The following is a 17,011-nucleotide window of genomic DNA, read 5'->3' as shown; positions in this document are numbered from 1 at the left end:
TGCCAGTTCCCACATTTATATAACATTTTTAATATTTCACTTATCTTTCTGAAGAAAGTATAACTTAAAAACTAAACACGCCTGAACAGGTGGTGGCGTAGTGGATAGAGCGTCATACTGGGATGCAGAGGACCCAGGTTCAAGACCTTGAGGTCGCCAGCTTGAGCGCGGGCTCATCTGGTTTGAGCAAAAGCTCACCAGCTTGAACTCAAGGTCGCTGGCTCGAGCAAGGGGTTACTTGGTCTGCTGTAGCCCACAGTCAAGGCACATACGAGAAAGCAATCAATGAACGACTAAGGTCTCGCAATGATGCTTCTCATCTCTCTCCGTTCCCGTCTGTCCCTGTCTATCCCTCTCTCTCTCTGTCCCTGAAAAACAAACAAACATAAAAAACTAAACACAATTTTGATTAGTTAAAAAAACAGTCATACTAAGTAACCACCTCAAAATTTGTCTCATATTATTCAACTTCAAATTAATTAAATGACTCAGATTCACAGCAACAGTTGGGTAAAATTTTCTTTTATTGGAAAACAAATATACAACTTGGAATGGATTTGAGGCAAATTGTGCCATAAGCAGATTTTCTTTAAGTGGCTAAACAAAGTTTAAAAAGCAAGTAACAATGAAAGAAATGTTTCTGGTACAGTACCAGCAGTACAAAAAAATAGTGTACGAGTACCTGGATAATACACCCGTTTTGCAATAGTGCAACTTTTAAGTACATATTGTTGACTGTCCATAGTCCACGCAGAGTTTCAACTCCACACTTCAACAACAACATGCTAACAGTTCCTAAAGAAAACTACTTAAAAAAAGGCATAACCCAGATGTTCCCTCATTTGACCAACTCCATCTAAGTTTGGATGTGCAGAAGGGCTTAGATATATCCAGAGTAAGCCACATGCAACATGTTACTTGATCAGTTTTCTAAAATAAGGTTTTAGGACAATGACAATAAGATAAGGGAAGAAAACATGGAGGAATGAAGTCCTAATTACTATACATGCATATTTTTTTTTGACAGTAGGGGAAACCTTTTACAGATAAGTTACAAACAAAGAAAAGGCAAATAAACAATTTTGTACAAGAAATTTAACACATTCTGTACAATGTCTTCACTTTGCTGTCATCATTTGTACAAACTCTGAAAAAGAAGAAATACACAAAAAGTTGAGTCAGCCATTGGCAAAAGACTGACAAAACCAATCACATTTGCTCAATCATTAAGCAATCTCTATTTCTCTATTTCCCCTTCTTTCCTCAAAATTATCATAAAGTACTGACAAAAGCTAGTTTACTGCCTAGGCTGGATCTTCATAAACCAAAATTATTAAAGAAACCCAATTAATGCTTTAGATAGCTATTATAAATAAAAAGCATTCTTGCTTAATTTAGTATTACAAATGATACTTTTGAATCTAAAGCATATGTAAACAATTTCAAACTAAAGCATAGTAGAGAAAGGAATATACAATGAAGAAAAAGAAAGTCACCTTAATTTCATTTTGAGGATCTTGAATTAAAGTTTGAAGCTTTAAAAACTATTCTACAAACGTTATACAAACATTATTTTGGCACAGTTTGGAGTATAGTGCTTCTCAAACGTCAATGTACCCATGAAATCACCCACCAGGAATCTTGTTAAAATGCAGATCCTAGGTATGGGGGTGGGACCTGATAATAGTTCTAAAATGTTCTTAGGTGATGGGTGTTGCCTAGTTTTTACACAACATTCTATGTAGTGAAAGGTTAGAAAATATACTATTACAGCCTCTTCATGGACTAAGGCAGTTCCTAATTTTGACCTATAACAGAGGTCCCCAAACTTTTTACAGGGGGCCAGTTCACTGTCCCTCAGACCGTTGGAGGGCCGCCACATACAGTGCTCCTCTCACTGACCACCAATGAAAGAGGTGCCCCTTCCGGGAGTGCGGCGGGGGGGCCGGATAAATGGCCTCAGGGGGCCACATGCGGCCCGCGGGCCATAGTTTGGGGACGCCTGATAAGAATAAACCTATACCTCTAAATTTAAAATCAAACCATAGAATGAAGTGGTAACAGTGAAAGACTTACCTTCATAGTTTACTTGACCATCACCATCAATATCTGCTTCCCTGATCATTTCATCAACCTCTTCATCTGTTAACTTCTCTCCAAGGTTTGTCATCACATGGCGAAGCTCTGCTGCACTAATATAGCCATTGCCATCCTAGAAAAAAAAGTTAGTATAATGTCTAAGTAAAATTATAGAGTTAGAATGGAAGTTAGTAAGTTTACCTAAATTTACACTAGGGGGAAAAACATATTTTAGAAATTCACACAAACTAAAGGGAATCTACAAATAACTGAATGAGAGCCAGGCAATAGGACATCCTATATTTTAATCATCATTTCTTAAATCCAGAGCCAAGTGATACTGCCTTTGCCCCAAGATTAATGCAATACACATTAACTAGGAAATCTGAGCTTATACTGAATTATCTTCATTTCATTCTCAAAATTTAAAACCTACCTTGTCAAACACACGGAATGCTTCTCTAATTTCTTCTTCACTGTCTGTATCTTTCATTTTCCTTGCCATCATTGTCAGAAATTCCGGGAAGTCAATTGTGCCATTACCTGAAATGGTTTGTTTAGTTGGAACATTACAATAAAATGTGAATGCCACTTCAACTTCCCCTTTCCCCAAACCCTCAAATGAAAAAGACTTACCATCAGCGTCCACTTCATTAATCATGTCCTGTAACTCTGCTTCTGTGGGATTCTGTCCAAGAGACCTCATTACAGTTCCCAATTCCTTTGTTGTTATAGTTCCATCACCATCCTTGTCAAATAGTGAAAAAGCTTCTTTGAATTCTGTTTGAAAGACCACAATCCAAATATACAGGTTAACAATAAGAACCTAAATAAAATGTACAATATTAATAAACTCTTAAAGATATATATGAAGATAGCATCTGTAATGCAATTTTGACTTCTGAAGGATTAGATGGAAAAGCTTTGTGGCATTTCAAACACCTTCAGCAAATCACATCAGTATATACTCATATTGATCTACCAGTGAGTTTTTCTATCTAAAATGTTACAGGAAACTGCAATATCTAGACCATTCATACTCTGGGTTTACAGAGGGAAAGAATCAAAACAAATGACTGGTTTCTCTATTTTCTGTTAAAGCTACTCTGTGAAACAAAATTCAAAATTACAGATCTAACCTTCAATCAAAACTGAAAAATAACGCCTGACCAGGCTGTGGCGCAGTGGATAGAGCGCTGGACTGGGATGCAGAGGACCCAGGTTTGAGACCCCGAGGTTGCCAATTTGAGCGCGGGCTCATCTGGTTTGAGCAAAGCTCACCAGCTTGAGCCCAAGGTCGCTGGCTTGAGCAAGGGGTTACTCGGTCTGCTGAAGGCCTGTGGTTAAGGCACATATGAGAAAGCAATCAATGAACAACTAAGGTGTTGCAACGAAAAAGTGTTGATTAATGCTTCTCATCTCTCTCCGTTCCTGTCTGTCTGTCCTTATCTATCCCTCTGAGTCTCTCTGTCTCTGTTAAAAAAATAAAAAAAAAAAAGAAAACAAAACAAAACCGAAAAATAAGACTACTGGCTCCAAATACATTTCTATAAAGCAACTATATTATTTGCATTATGTTAAAAGTACTCTTCAAAAACTAAAAATTAGCCTGTTTCATCACCCACTAAATTAAAACAAGACTTTAATCTTCAGAACAATATGCCAAATAGGATAGTTTCCTTTTCTGAAAAACAGAAGAGACTACCACCAAATACTCTATATACTGATGTTAACAATGGGATGATCAAGATATGAACGGCTAATTTCAGCTATATCGAGAACAAAGATAATTCAGGCCTTTATGATTATAAAACCCTAAACTTGCAACAGAGTAAAACATATTATCGCCTAAGATCTCTAAGATCTTCTTACAAAATTATGTTGCTTTTATTTTGCCACTCGATTACTAAGAAAGCTGTTGGAGTGATAAGCGAGTCCACAATACTTGGCTTTACCATTTATTTTACAGAGAAACTAAAACAGAGATTAGATCTGGTAGTGCAAGATCATATAAATGAGCTAGTAACAAAACCTAGTACTTTCCAAGTATGGTACTTTCTATATTAGACCCTATCAGCAAGCAAATATAAAAGCAGTTCTAAACTTAAGGGGCCATAAGCTTTCCCAACTTACCTAGAACATTTGAAAATATATACCTAATACATGTTTAAGAAATGGTGTGCCACTCTGACCAGTTGGCTCAGTGATGGTGGAGCATCAAACCAGCATGTGGATGTCCCAGGTTTGATTCCCAGTCAGGGCACACAAGAGAGGTGCCCATCTGCTCCTCCACCCCTTCCTTCCCCATCCCTCTCTTTCTTCTCCTCCTGCAGCCATGGCTCGATTGGAGCAAGTTGGCCCTGGGTGCTGAGAATGGCTCCATGGCCTCCATCTCAGGCGCTAGAAGAGCTTGGTTGCTGAGCAATGGAGCAATGGGCAGAGCATCGCCCCCTAGTGGGTTTGCTGGGCTGATCCCAGTCGGGGCATATGAGGGAGTCTGTCTCTGCCTCCCCCCTCCTCTCTCACTGAAAAGAAAGAAATGGTCCTGCCTCCCCTTCAGTCCAAGTCTACTGTCTCCTGCCTCTCTTATCCTTGCACCAATTCATATACCTCTCCCAGTTTCATTTATCATAATCTCTTCTCTGGACTCAACCATTCTTCTACTGATTTTGCCAGTAATTTAATTATATCCATCTCTGTTAGCGTAAAACTAAATTCAAACCTTAGTTATATTTTAAGTGACAGTCCTTATCTCTCCCCAAATTCTGGAAGGCACTCCTATTCAAATCTATTTCTTCTTTGTCGACTATTAAAATTGCTTCCAGCTCCAACTCATCTGCTGACAATGCTACTAAGTTCACCAAGAAATACCCAGATGCCCAATCCAGCAAGTATGTTTCAGTATATGAGGTCATAAAACATAGAAACTCAAACCAGACTTTGAAACTCAACTGCTTAGGTTAAAAATCCAAGCTCTGCTATTCACTAGTAATGTAACCTCTGGCAAACTCAGTCACTAAACCTTTTTTTTCTGCCTCAGCTTGCCTTTTTTTGCTGCTGTTGTTAAAAAGGGCTAACTGTATCTACTTCCTAATTTTAAGAATTTATATGCAAAATATTCAGAACTGCGTCTGGCAAGTAAGTACTTAATGAATGTTAAGAAAAAAAATTATTTTCCTGCAGTATCCAAAACTACACAAAAAACCCTCAAATTTCTATTGGCCTCCACTTTTATTTACATCCTACTTTACACTGTTCAGAGGCTACTGGCTCCTACTTATTTCTTACAAGTAAATGCAATCAACTTCCTTATTCTTTCTTTCCTTGGCATTTCATCTGTGCCCACTTACAATGAAGATTTCATTATCTTAGTATATTCATCTCTCTCAATAATATAATACTCTTTATTTCTGAATCCTTACAGGACAGACATGTGGTCTGGCTGACCTCAAGCAAGACTTATGAAAATGAATTCTATACTCCCCAGCTAACCTAGAACACAAGCAAAAGCCATTTAAACTCTTTCCCCCTAAAATCTGCCAACAAGTCCTGTTGAATTCTATTTAAATATTACTGGATTCTTTTTTTTTATATAAAGATTTTATTTATTCATTTCAAAGAGGAGAGAGAGAGAGAGAGAGAGAGAGAGAGAGAGAGAGAGAGAAGGGAGACACAAGCGAGAGGAGCAGGAAGTATCAACTCTCATGCGCCTTGACCAGGCAAGCCTAGGGATTTGAACTGGCAACCTTCGCATTCCAGGTCGGTGCTTTATCCACTGCACCACCACAGGTCAGGCTAAACATTACTGAATTCCTTTTTCATCAGCACAACCAATAATTTGGTCCATGGCCCCAATCACCTTTTGCTTAAACAATAACAACAGCCAATTACCTGGGTTTATTTAAAATTACCCACACAAGTACATAGGTCCTATATACCTTTTTGAGTTATCATATTACCTTCTTTTGCTTAAAATTTCTAAACTGCTTAGTTTTAGATCAGGTATCACTGACTAGTTATAGTCTGCTGCATTCATGTGCGAGTAACACAGTTCTAGTCTGTTCAAATATTATACTTGTTTTCAGAGGAACTGAATTCATTTGATACCGACTTAGTACCAAATTATTCACTAATGCTATAATAGTATACAGTACTAAACTAAATCCAATAACAAACTAATTAGTAACTCCCAAATTGCAGAGTTTGAAGAAAACATTTCCTTCTTACGTTTTTCTAAAACAGGATGTAGTAATAATGCCTAGAAATATACAAACTATTCGAGTTTGAACACAGCATCAATCACCCAATAACAGGCTACAAGAAAATTAAAGTAGTACTTAGAGAATTGTATTTATTTACATTTTCTGCTGTAACACTTAGCTACAACAATCATTTAACACTACTATTATATGCAAAATCCCCAATATATAACTAGCTATAACCATTTTATTATAATACTATTTAACTTAGAACCAAGTTCTGGAAGCTACATGGTGTTAATCTACATAAATGTATGTTCTAAGTTTCAATAAGTTAAAAAAATCTAGTAACTCTTTAAAATGTTTACTAGACTGAAAAGCAGAAAATAAAACTATGCTAATACAATTTATTTGGACACAAGAAAGAAATAAAATACTCGTTTTGAAAGGGGAAGAGAGAGAGAGGAGAGGCAGAGGGGGGGAGAGAGGGAAGGAGAGAGATGAGAAGTATCATGACTTGTAGTTGTGTCACTTTAGTTGTTCACTGATTACTTCTAATAGTGCCTCGATGTGGGGGGGGGGGAGGCACGCTCAAGACAGCAACTATGGGATCAATCAATGATCTCACGCTCAAGCTGGATGAGCCCTCCGCTCAAGTTGGCAACCTCAGGGTTTCTAACCTGGGTCCTTTGGCATCCCAGATCAACACTCGATCCACTGTGCCACCATCGGTCAGGCACAAATAAAGTATTTTAAAAGTCAAGGTTTACTCCAATTTGTTTGTTTTTTTACACTAAAAGGCCAGAAATACCTGTAAAAATTCCTTGAAATAACACAAACGTATCATTAAAATTCACGTGCTTTTACAGCTTACCACCTGTACTGCAGAACTAGTATAATATTCATGTATAGAAGTATGTCATTCTAAACAGTAATTTCCAGGGATGATTTCAAATATAAACTCAGGAGTTAAAATCTAAATACACAGTAAAAAAACAACAGGTCCAAATGTCACACAAAACAGCTATCTTCAACACAATTGATAGGACCTCCTCCAAATCCATTCTAGTTATGTCTGACTAAAACTTTCAGGAAAAGTCTCATTGTTATTTGTTTTATTTGTTCATCAGCAACCCCAGGACCTTTTTCTAATTATTTATACTACATAAATTTGTAATTTTATTAAAATAGGTTATCATGAAAAAATTACAACAAAAGAAAAATCAAATGCCTGTTTACTAACTTCTATTTAGAAAACTGAAACCCTTAAAGGTTATGCATCAGACATTTGCTGGCATTATGTAATTGCTACTATAAACTGAGTGCAGTTAATATTTTTTATCAACTAAGTTTTATCCCTACACTGGTCCTTCAAAGTTCAATGAATGTTTAAGCACAAAAAGAAAAATTCTTATACATTTTTTATTAGTCCTCAAAATGTTAATTATTAATGACATCATGGCAGTGACATCACACTAGATTGTTCTGGACTGCTCTTTAAGACCGTGTAATGTAACCCTGGCCAGGTAACTCAGTTGGTTAGAGCGTTATCCCCAAACATCAAGACTGTGGGTTTGGTCTCCAGTCAGGGCACATAGAAGAATTAGCCAATGAATGCACAAATAAGTGGAAAATAAATTGATGTTTCCGTCTCCCTTCCTCTCTTCTAAAAATCAATCAATAAAAAAAAACCCACACACTTAGAAATTATGACAGAGAAAGACTTCTGGGGATGGAGAGTGCATAAAGCAGTATGCAGATGGTGTTGCATTAAGATATATACTTAAAACCTGTATGGTTTTGTAAATCAATGTCATCTCAATTCGATTAAATTTTTTTTTTTTTTTCTGAAGCTGGAAACGGGGAGGCAGTCAGACTCCCGCATGCGCCGACCGGGATCCACCCAGCACGCCCACCAGGGGGCGTCGCTCTGTCGCGACCAGAGCCACTATAGCGCCCGGGCCATCTTTTGCTCCAATGGAGCCTCGGCTGCGGGAGGGGAAGAGAGACAGAGAGGAAGGAGAGGGGGAGGGGTGGAGAAGCAGATGGGCACTTCTCCTGTGTGCTCTGGCCAGGAATCGAACCCGGGACTTCCACACGCCAGGCCGATGCTCTACCACTGAGCCAACCGACCAGGGCCCAATTAATATTTAAAAAGACCAGTAATGTAAACAATTCTATTTCACCTGAACAACAAGCTTCTTATTTTTCTAGACAGATCTGAAGTAGTAATGATTACCATATAAAGATAAAATAGCTTAGAAAGTAACTTAGTGTCTCAATGTTGCATTACATGTATGAAGCTGAACATTTCAAAAACAAGTAGGTCTTAGACATTAGGATTTTACTGGTCACCAGTAATTACAATTCACTAGGTAAAATAAAGAAATATTTGTGTTTTTACCTCAAAGGTAGACATTAAAAGCATGCCAAACTTAGGAAGGGACTTTGGGAGAAGGCAGAATAATTCTTAGGATAGGGTAGGTAGTGTTCTAGAATACTTTTTGTGTCACACTCCTTTTTGAAAATAAAATTTATTAATTGAAGAATTATTTATTCAGTCCTTACTATGTGGGAGGCACTAGAAATACAAGAGGAAACAAAAAGTCTCTAATCTCACAGGGTTTTAATTTTAGTAGCACAAAAATTTGATTCCTCTTATCTAAAGGTTCACTAAAAAGCTTGGGGTCCAAGGAACATCTTTAAAAGCTTAGGAAAAGGCAGTGTAGGGAGAGAATCTACATTTTCCTCCCACCTCCACTTGACATTTAATTGTATGAAGGAACATGACAAAATTTATCTTAAAGATAATGTTCTAATGAACTACAACTATTCTTGGTAAAAATGCTGAATCAGTCATACTGATCCTCACATATCACAGACACAAACCTTTTAAAAAGTGTTTGGGAAGGCAGTAATGAGCATCAACTCTGGGACAGGAACCTTGAGTGATATATTTTCTACCTTAAAAGTAAACATTTTGTGCTCTGTACTGTTGGCACAACTACCTGACTGGGAGCACCAAGAAATCAAAAGTCAGAGAGGAAGGTCAAATGTATGAGAGAATATAAGAGTTTAAAACTGTAAATACTAGATAGCCCAGGTCAGTTCCTGAAGGATATATTTAAAAAAACTATTTCAGAATAACTTCACATTTCATTGATAATTTTTAATAGTATAAAACAACAAAGAAATTTCTAAAGCTGTCCTGATTCCTTGTACACGCTCAACACATGCAATTTAATTTGCCAACCCTAGAAAGCAAATCCCAGGTTTAAATCAAATCCACACAGGAAATAAGTAAAAATAAAACCTACTTAAATTTGGTCCTTAATGCTAATAGCTTTTACTCTATATCATCCTATCAAATGGTATTTGTGATGAGTATTTGAGGAGATTAGGGATTTCTGGCTCCTCCAAATTTGTGTAGGGCATGGGAGAGGGCTTACTTAAAATGGGCTATATACTGTAGTTGAGTTCTATCTGTGGGTTTCTGAGTTTTCTCTACCATTAAAAAAAAATGCTTTACTGCTTCTGAGTACTTCAAACTCCCTGCCTACCAAGAAAACTGTGGTTGTTAAAACTGCTTAATGCTTGTGACAACAAAAATCTAATAAAAGCTTAAAATTTTTTAGTTTAAAAGACATTTCAATATCGCATTAACCAAAAACACCCACAAAACTTTGTGCCAAGTTTCCCCAACATTTTGATGTTAATCAGACATAGCAAAGTATTAGAATAAAATCAAAAGCCCTAATGTTTAATGGTATGGCATAAAGACATGACAACAGGCTTTATGTAGCAATTTCACTATTTCCATAGCAAACCAAGGAGACAAGATTAAAGCTCATTTCAATAGCTGTCACTGCTCTGTAATACAAAAATTACATGTGTAAAATAGAATGTTAACTTTTGAATGTAGGGTTTTCATTGGAGAAATGGTTATTCCCTATGTATGTAAGCCTAAGGTTAAAATATTAGCTACTTTAGGCTCTGGTCAGATAGAACAGTTGGTTAAAGCGTCGTCCAATATGCAAAGGTGGCAGGTTCGATCAGGGCACATGCAATAATAAATCAATGAATGCATAAATAAGTGGAACAACAAATGGGTATTTCTCTCTCTCAAATCAGTAAATATATTAAAAATATGTATTAACTGCTTTAAACTAGGGTAAACTTAATGTTCATTTTTTTCAAGTTACCTATTAGTCATACTACTTGGTCCTCTTTTTTTATACAGACTGATTTGGAGTTACAGTATTGAAAACTGCCCAGAATTTATCTTTCAGGATAAGATAACCTTCACAACAATGAAAAAATAAAGATCTAAAATCTATGTAGCCTAAAAACATGTCTTTAATTATAGTCAGCCCCACACATCTTTCTCAGGCAAGTTTACCTTCTCAATTGCCAAAGCAGGTTCAATTACTCTATTACATTACACCCATTGGTTATCATCTACTACAAAGATCAAAGTCAATTCTTTCATACGAGTATCTTACTTTAAGACTGGTTATTCAATTTTAATAAAATCCAGTGTACAATCGGGCAAAATATTTCTCACCTGCAATCTGCTCTTCAGTCAGTTGGTCGGCCTACAAAAAGATCAAAGAAATGGGTGACTTGAGACTGTAGATTACCAGTTACAAAAACATGTTTTAAAACTTTCAATGTTCAGCATGTATCATAAACTTTTAATAATTCAACATTCCTTACTACCAGCAAAAAGCATACAGGGTGGGTAGAAAATGCACACATCTGGTTTACCTTTAAAGCTAAGTCGTCTTGACCCCAAGTTTAAGATAATGAAAATATTTTAGAATATACTTGAAGATCAATCTTTTACACAAATTGGGGGGGGGGGCAAATCTGGCATATTAAAAAATTCAATTGGAGTTATTTTGAAGTAAAGATAGAATCCAACAGAAACATTGCTTCCGGCTGGACCTGTGCTGGCACAGTGGATCAAGTGTTGACCGGGAATGCTGAGGTTGCCAGTTCAAAACCCCGAATTGCCTGATCAAAGCACATATGGGAGTTGATGCTTCCTGCTCCCCCCTTTCTCTCTCTCTAAAAATGAATAAATAAAATCTTAAAAAAAAAAAAAAAAAAAAGGAGGAAACATTGTTTCCTTCTTTCAAAGTTAGCATACCTAAACTTAAGCTAACCTCCTCTGGTAGATATAAATCATTATTACCAGACATTTCCACTGAACCAAAAACAATGCCCAAGGACTATTTTCAAAATTGCCCCTATTAAACACATCATTTGGACATGAAAGTGATTTTCCAAACCTCAAAATTAAGCAAACTCTCATTATTGAAAAGATTAAAGTCCATGCTGTCTTGGATGGGGCAACATGAAAGCTACCTGTTTTTACTCCTCACCTGCCAAGAATGCAGAATTCTGAATATCTGAACTATGTACATTATTTACCAAAATGCTAAGTCCAGACACCTATTTTCTTGACTTTTGAAATCCCAAAGTGAACCTTAGGTTTGTGAGGTCTTTAGCACATGGAGAAGTTACTTGGTTTTTGCTTAAAAAAAAAAAAAAAAAAAAAAAGTATGTTCAGGCATTTGCTAAAACTTACAATATATGTTTTTCTTAGTCTTCACAGTAACCCTATAATGGTATTATTATCCCCTATTTACAAATGAGGGAAAAGAGGCTCAGATTAAATTTCAGGGAGTGGGAATACAAATTAGTTAACTAGTAGAGTCAGGACTAAACACTAAGATGCTAAGACATACCCAATGCCTGAAGTTTAAATTTCAGAGCACCATAATACATATAGATATTTGCAAAACATCAAGGCTCTTTGTTCATGTGTCCATCTTTGGACATCTCACTGCATATCAGTATACATACCCACAAAACAACTACTTATCCATGGTTCTGGGAGTTACTGACAAGAAAGAGTCTCCTATTTAATATGCCTACCTACATGAAGTAAACCTACCACGATTAATTCATTCATTTGGGGGGATAAAAAGAAATCCTGCCTGGTTTTGTTCTTTTTAAAGAACATCCCCCTTTGAAGGATAACAGCTTAATATACATAGAATAACATCACATTTTCTCTAGGGGACAGGATGAGAAAATCTAAGAAACAACAAAGCAGAAGTTTCTTTCCGTGCTCAAAAGTTTTTCTTTGACCTCAATGCAAAATCAACTCTTTTCTATTAAAAAAAGAAATTATAAGGGGGAGGCAGGGCAAACGCCTGGTAACTTAAAATTGAAGAGCCAGTAATTAAGCTCAAAAACATGTTTATAAAATAATTATCTCCAGCAGTATTTGATAAAAAATCAGCCATAGATCGTTTTCCCTATATTTATATTTAAAACGGAGTAAATTCATTCAGTCCTTTATTTTTTAGAGGCTACAGAGGATTTCTTTCATTTCTGAAGGAAGAACATGGTATAGGTGCAGAAAAAAAAAGCCTGGGTTTTGAGTCATCCCTGGGCTAGTATGCCAGCTCTGCAACTTAATTGCTGTGTGACCTTGGATATGTTACTCAAACCTCTCATAGTCCACTGTAACAAAATAATACAGACCTTATGGGTTATTGTAGAGAATAAACGAAAAGCTATATAAAGGACTAGCCCAAAGAGTTCAGTGATAATTATTTTATATAAATTACATAATCAAAGAACCTACAATGTTAATTATCAACATAACCAGTTCAATTTCCACATAGAGGGAAAACATGCATGGCATTATCAAGCCCTTTGCAACAAACCTACCATGTTCCGTGTTAACTTTAGGCTAAGAAAATAATATTTCCACAAATTGAAACCATCATTTGCAGCCCAGGGACAGCTGTGAAAGGTAAAATCAGTTTAGGACTAAAAACTAAAAAGGTTAACATAAGTATGTGGGAGGCACTATAGAATGTATGAAAGTTGAAAGACTGATGAGCTACGTGCAGAAAGGGAAAAACATTGGTCTTGTTCTCAAACACCGTGGGGGAAAGATTTTGAGAAAGTTCATTTACATGAAAGCTGAGAAGGTCTTAAGAAGAAGCAAGGATGTTAGCTATAAAACAAAAAAAATTCAATTTTGCTTGGAAAGTCTATCTCCCTTACCTCCAGGAAAACTCAATCTTAGAAGAGATCACCAATGAGCCTCAAGGAATAAACTAAGCCCTCAGGCAATTAAGTTACTAACAAAGCCTAAAAGCACTGCGATTTTTGCTTAGTGTTGAGATACTAAGACTTTCGTTTTTACTACTATTACAGACTTCAAGGTTTTTAAAATAAACTATACCAGCAACATTCAGAATAAAGCCTACTAAAAGTAGGAACACACTCTAGCAAACTAATTTGTAAGCCTTTTCTAACTATATACATCAAATAAATTTGGTTTTTATTTCTATGGAGAGTGACATTTTCTTACTTAGAACTAGAAAAATTATACTGTTGGGAAAACTCAAGTTTATTAACGTGTGTTTTATCTCAGTTAAGAATAATTCACTACAGAGCTGACTAGTTCTTACTCTATTTCTACAATTCATATAATTCTTCCTTTTGCTCTTGTCATGCCAAAGAAAGCTTCCAGGCAATAGTATACTCTCAGTTTCAAAACAACCGGTGATTTGTAAACCTTGAGAAACACTAATCTACATTATGTGGGACCCAAATTAAATGCATTATGTACCTATTAAATATTTCCTAAATGGCATTCAAAAATTGGTATGGATATTTTTGGAGCTTACCTGGTGAAAGGTAGCATACAAATGACCCCAAATTCTTATCTAAATAAATGGATGTGTGCATAGAGGCTTGAAATGGAATATAAACTGCTATCCTTCATTCCTGTTTCTTCCAAGTGTTACTTAGATACAACATAGGCTTCATAAGTAAAAATGTCCTACAATTTCATAAATCAAGGTATTTGTTTTACCTGTATCGAAAGCATTCTCTAAATAAGTTCATTAATAATTACATCAGTTAAGTATCATACTTATATATAGCATCTTACACTAAAAAAACAAATAACTTCATAAAAATTAGGACCTTTACGAAAAACCTAATTTGATCATTCTAGCTGAATCTAGAACTTCCTGTACTTACAGATCTTCTTGCAGTTTGATGGAATCATGATTATTTATTTAGACTAGTGACAAAAATTTTCTACCTCTCCACATCTTTTATTTATCTAACCACCCGTCTCAAGTCTTCTAAAAGCAATGCCCCTCTCAAAGAGAATATATCAACTATATGTAAACCCAAGAGCTATGTGAGCAAACTTATTCCACTTCATATAAACTTCTTTAACTTGAAAAAGTTTTAACTTTAAATCTCTCCAAGTCTTATAATTATTAAGTTATCTGAGGATAATTTCCAAATTAAATAATTAACAATGACTGTCAATTTAACAAACCAAAACCCCATAAAGCATCAGGATGCAAACAGTAATTATAAAAGCTTATTACTGGTGCAAAGAACCACGAAAGCATACTCTCTACCCATCACGAAGAAAACCTATTGAGTTTCTGATTCAATCAGACTGAAAAAAAAAAACAAGAAAAACAAAAAAACCTTACCCTTCATTTAAAAACGTCTAAAAATTTACCTCACAACTTAGACCTCGATTACAAGCCTAAAATGTACATCATTTCACCTAAAATAGTAAGTGCAAACATACAAATTCAAAATAAAGTATCAATACGGAACGAGTGCATCGAACTTAAATGACCACTAGTTTTTTTTAACCAAGGTGAAGTCCTCTCCCCACACCCATACAGGCTGAAGGTTTCAGTTGGCAAGGATTTTCAACTCTTGTTTAAGATGTCACCTGGCCTCCTGGACACACCCATCACCGTAATTACTTGGCAGAAAGAACCACAAAATAAGTATTGCGAATTACCGGCCTCATTGGTTTTTTTTTTTTTTTCCTTTTACAGGAAAGAATAGCAGATTTGGTCTCAAGTGACAGCAAAATGCTATTTAAAATTCTCTACCCCCCAAATACTCTTCTACCACACTACTACAGTATTTGACAACCATTACAGTATAAATGAATTAAACTGGACGTTAAACTGATCTGACAACTTCTGTACGAGTGATTTCCAAGGGGACTGGAGCGGGGCAATGCTGTGTGTGGTCGTGGTTCGACATTAGGACTGCACGTGATTACTCAAAAATAGGATATACGCAGTGGCTCTTTTCAAAAGCATCCTTCCAGCTGTTACATGAGAGTTAGACCGACTTTCACAAGTCACCCAAGAACTTGCTTTCCGTAAGTGGTGGATAGGAAACGCCTTCCAGATCCTTGGCTTTTTCTAACAAGATGCTTACTGCGCGGGTGCGCCTGAATTCAGCGTATTTCCGCCAGCAACAAAGCACTTAAATTTTTTAAGTCCAGCCCGGATAGTGGGAAAATGCCCTAGGAACCAGATGGAAGAGAAAGATCGGCATTCACCGAGCTTCCTTCTCGCCACCGGAGGAGGCGGGGAAGCTATCGAGGCCCCCCTCCCCCACCCATACCAGACGGGCCAGCACCGCAGCGCCGCGGCCACCGGGACCTCCGCAGCCCTGCAGGTGCCAGCGCAGCAGCTGGGGCGCGAGCCGAGCGGGCGGCGGCTCCCGCCCCGCGCCCGCCGCTCCGCCCCTCGACCGCTCCCCAAGGCGCGCGGGCCCGGCCCACACAGCGCGCGGCACCCGCTCGCGCGCCCCCTGCCCCCGCCCCCACCCCTGCACGCGGGGGCTGCGGGCTAACCGCGGCGCGGGCGCTCGCCCGGGACTCGCGCGCTCCCTGTCGCCCCCTCGGCGCATGGCGGCCACAGCGGACAAAGACGCTTCCTGGCGCCCGCACTAACCGTCCGTTGGGCTTTTGAATCCGGCCCCGAGGCTGACCTTTCGAGATGCCCGACCCAAGGCTTTGGCGCTCCTGCTCCGCACCCCCTTCCACTCGCTCGCCTACCTCAAGTGCTAGGTTGACCCCCACCCCGAATTCATCCTCAGGCAGCCAAGACCCTGGAGAGTTTACGGCCTTAGGGGCAGGGAACCTGGCCCCCAATACCCTAAGGGACACCTCCCTGAGGAAAATGGGGGTGGGGGAACACCTGCGACACATCCGCCGCGGCCGCCCCCTGCCTCTTTCGCGCCATCCCCCTTGCGAAGACCACTTCTGGAGGATTTAAGGAAGGCGAGTTCCCTTTCTTTAGTCATTCCGTTTCAGCTTCTTCCTCCCACAGGCCAAGCGCCGGCAGCTGAGGGACGCACTCACCATGCTGCAAGCGCTACCGGTTTCCGAGACACCACCACACAACCACTCAGCTCGCTCGCTCCACTCGGACTAATTCTCCCCGTCCGCCCCCAGCGCCTCATAAACACCTCCCTCTGCCAGATCCCTCCGCCGTACGCCAGATAACGGAACATCACAAACGAGTCCCGGCCACTCCCCCCCCCCCGCCCCTTCCCCTAACTCTTATCGAGATCCCTTTATCAACATCAGTTATTTGGTTGACGATGCAAGGGATAAAGGGAAATGGATAAACGGATGACGTAAGCGGGTTTCATGCCCTGGCGAACCGTTGAAAAGCCGGTGGAGTCGCGCCTGTAGGGCGCTACTTTGCGGCGCGGAGGAACATTTCGTAGTGACGCGTCACCGATATTCGTTGAGACGGCCTCTGATTGGCTGGTTTGTACCTGCAATGCGTCACTGGGGCTCGCAGCACCCGGCGCCGGGACGCGGTGCGGCTTCTGCCGTTGCTTCTGCGGCCGCG

The 17,011-nt window shown here is 38.6% G+C and overlaps 1 protein-coding gene across 1 annotated transcript; it reads right to left on the bottom strand.

Annotated features, from left to right (window-relative positions):
- Positions 1 to 506: 506 nt before the first annotated feature.
- Positions 507 to 16,610, bottom strand: CALM2 (calmodulin 2). The gene is made up of 6 exons (XM_066378324.1): positions 16,513 to 16,610; positions 10,843 to 10,873; positions 2,716 to 2,859; positions 2,516 to 2,622; positions 2,077 to 2,212; positions 507 to 1,147 (listed from the first exon to the last, which is right to left on the bottom strand). Exons 1-6 carry the CDS (start codon positions 16,513 to 16,515, stop codon positions 1,119 to 1,121), a joined length of 450 nt encoding a protein of 149 aa, XP_066234421.1. The 5' UTR covers positions 16,516 to 16,610; the 3' UTR covers positions 507 to 1,118.
- Positions 16,611 to 17,011: the final 401 nt, after the last annotated feature.

This window comes from Saccopteryx leptura, chromosome 3 (assembly GCF_036850995.1).
Source record: "Saccopteryx leptura isolate mSacLep1 chromosome 3, mSacLep1_pri_phased_curated, whole genome shotgun sequence".
NCBI classification, from domain to species: domain Eukaryota; kingdom Metazoa; phylum Chordata; class Mammalia; order Chiroptera; family Emballonuridae; genus Saccopteryx; species Saccopteryx leptura.
Note: the sequence above shows the minus strand (reverse complement) of the source record. Positions and strands in the feature narration are given on the sequence as shown.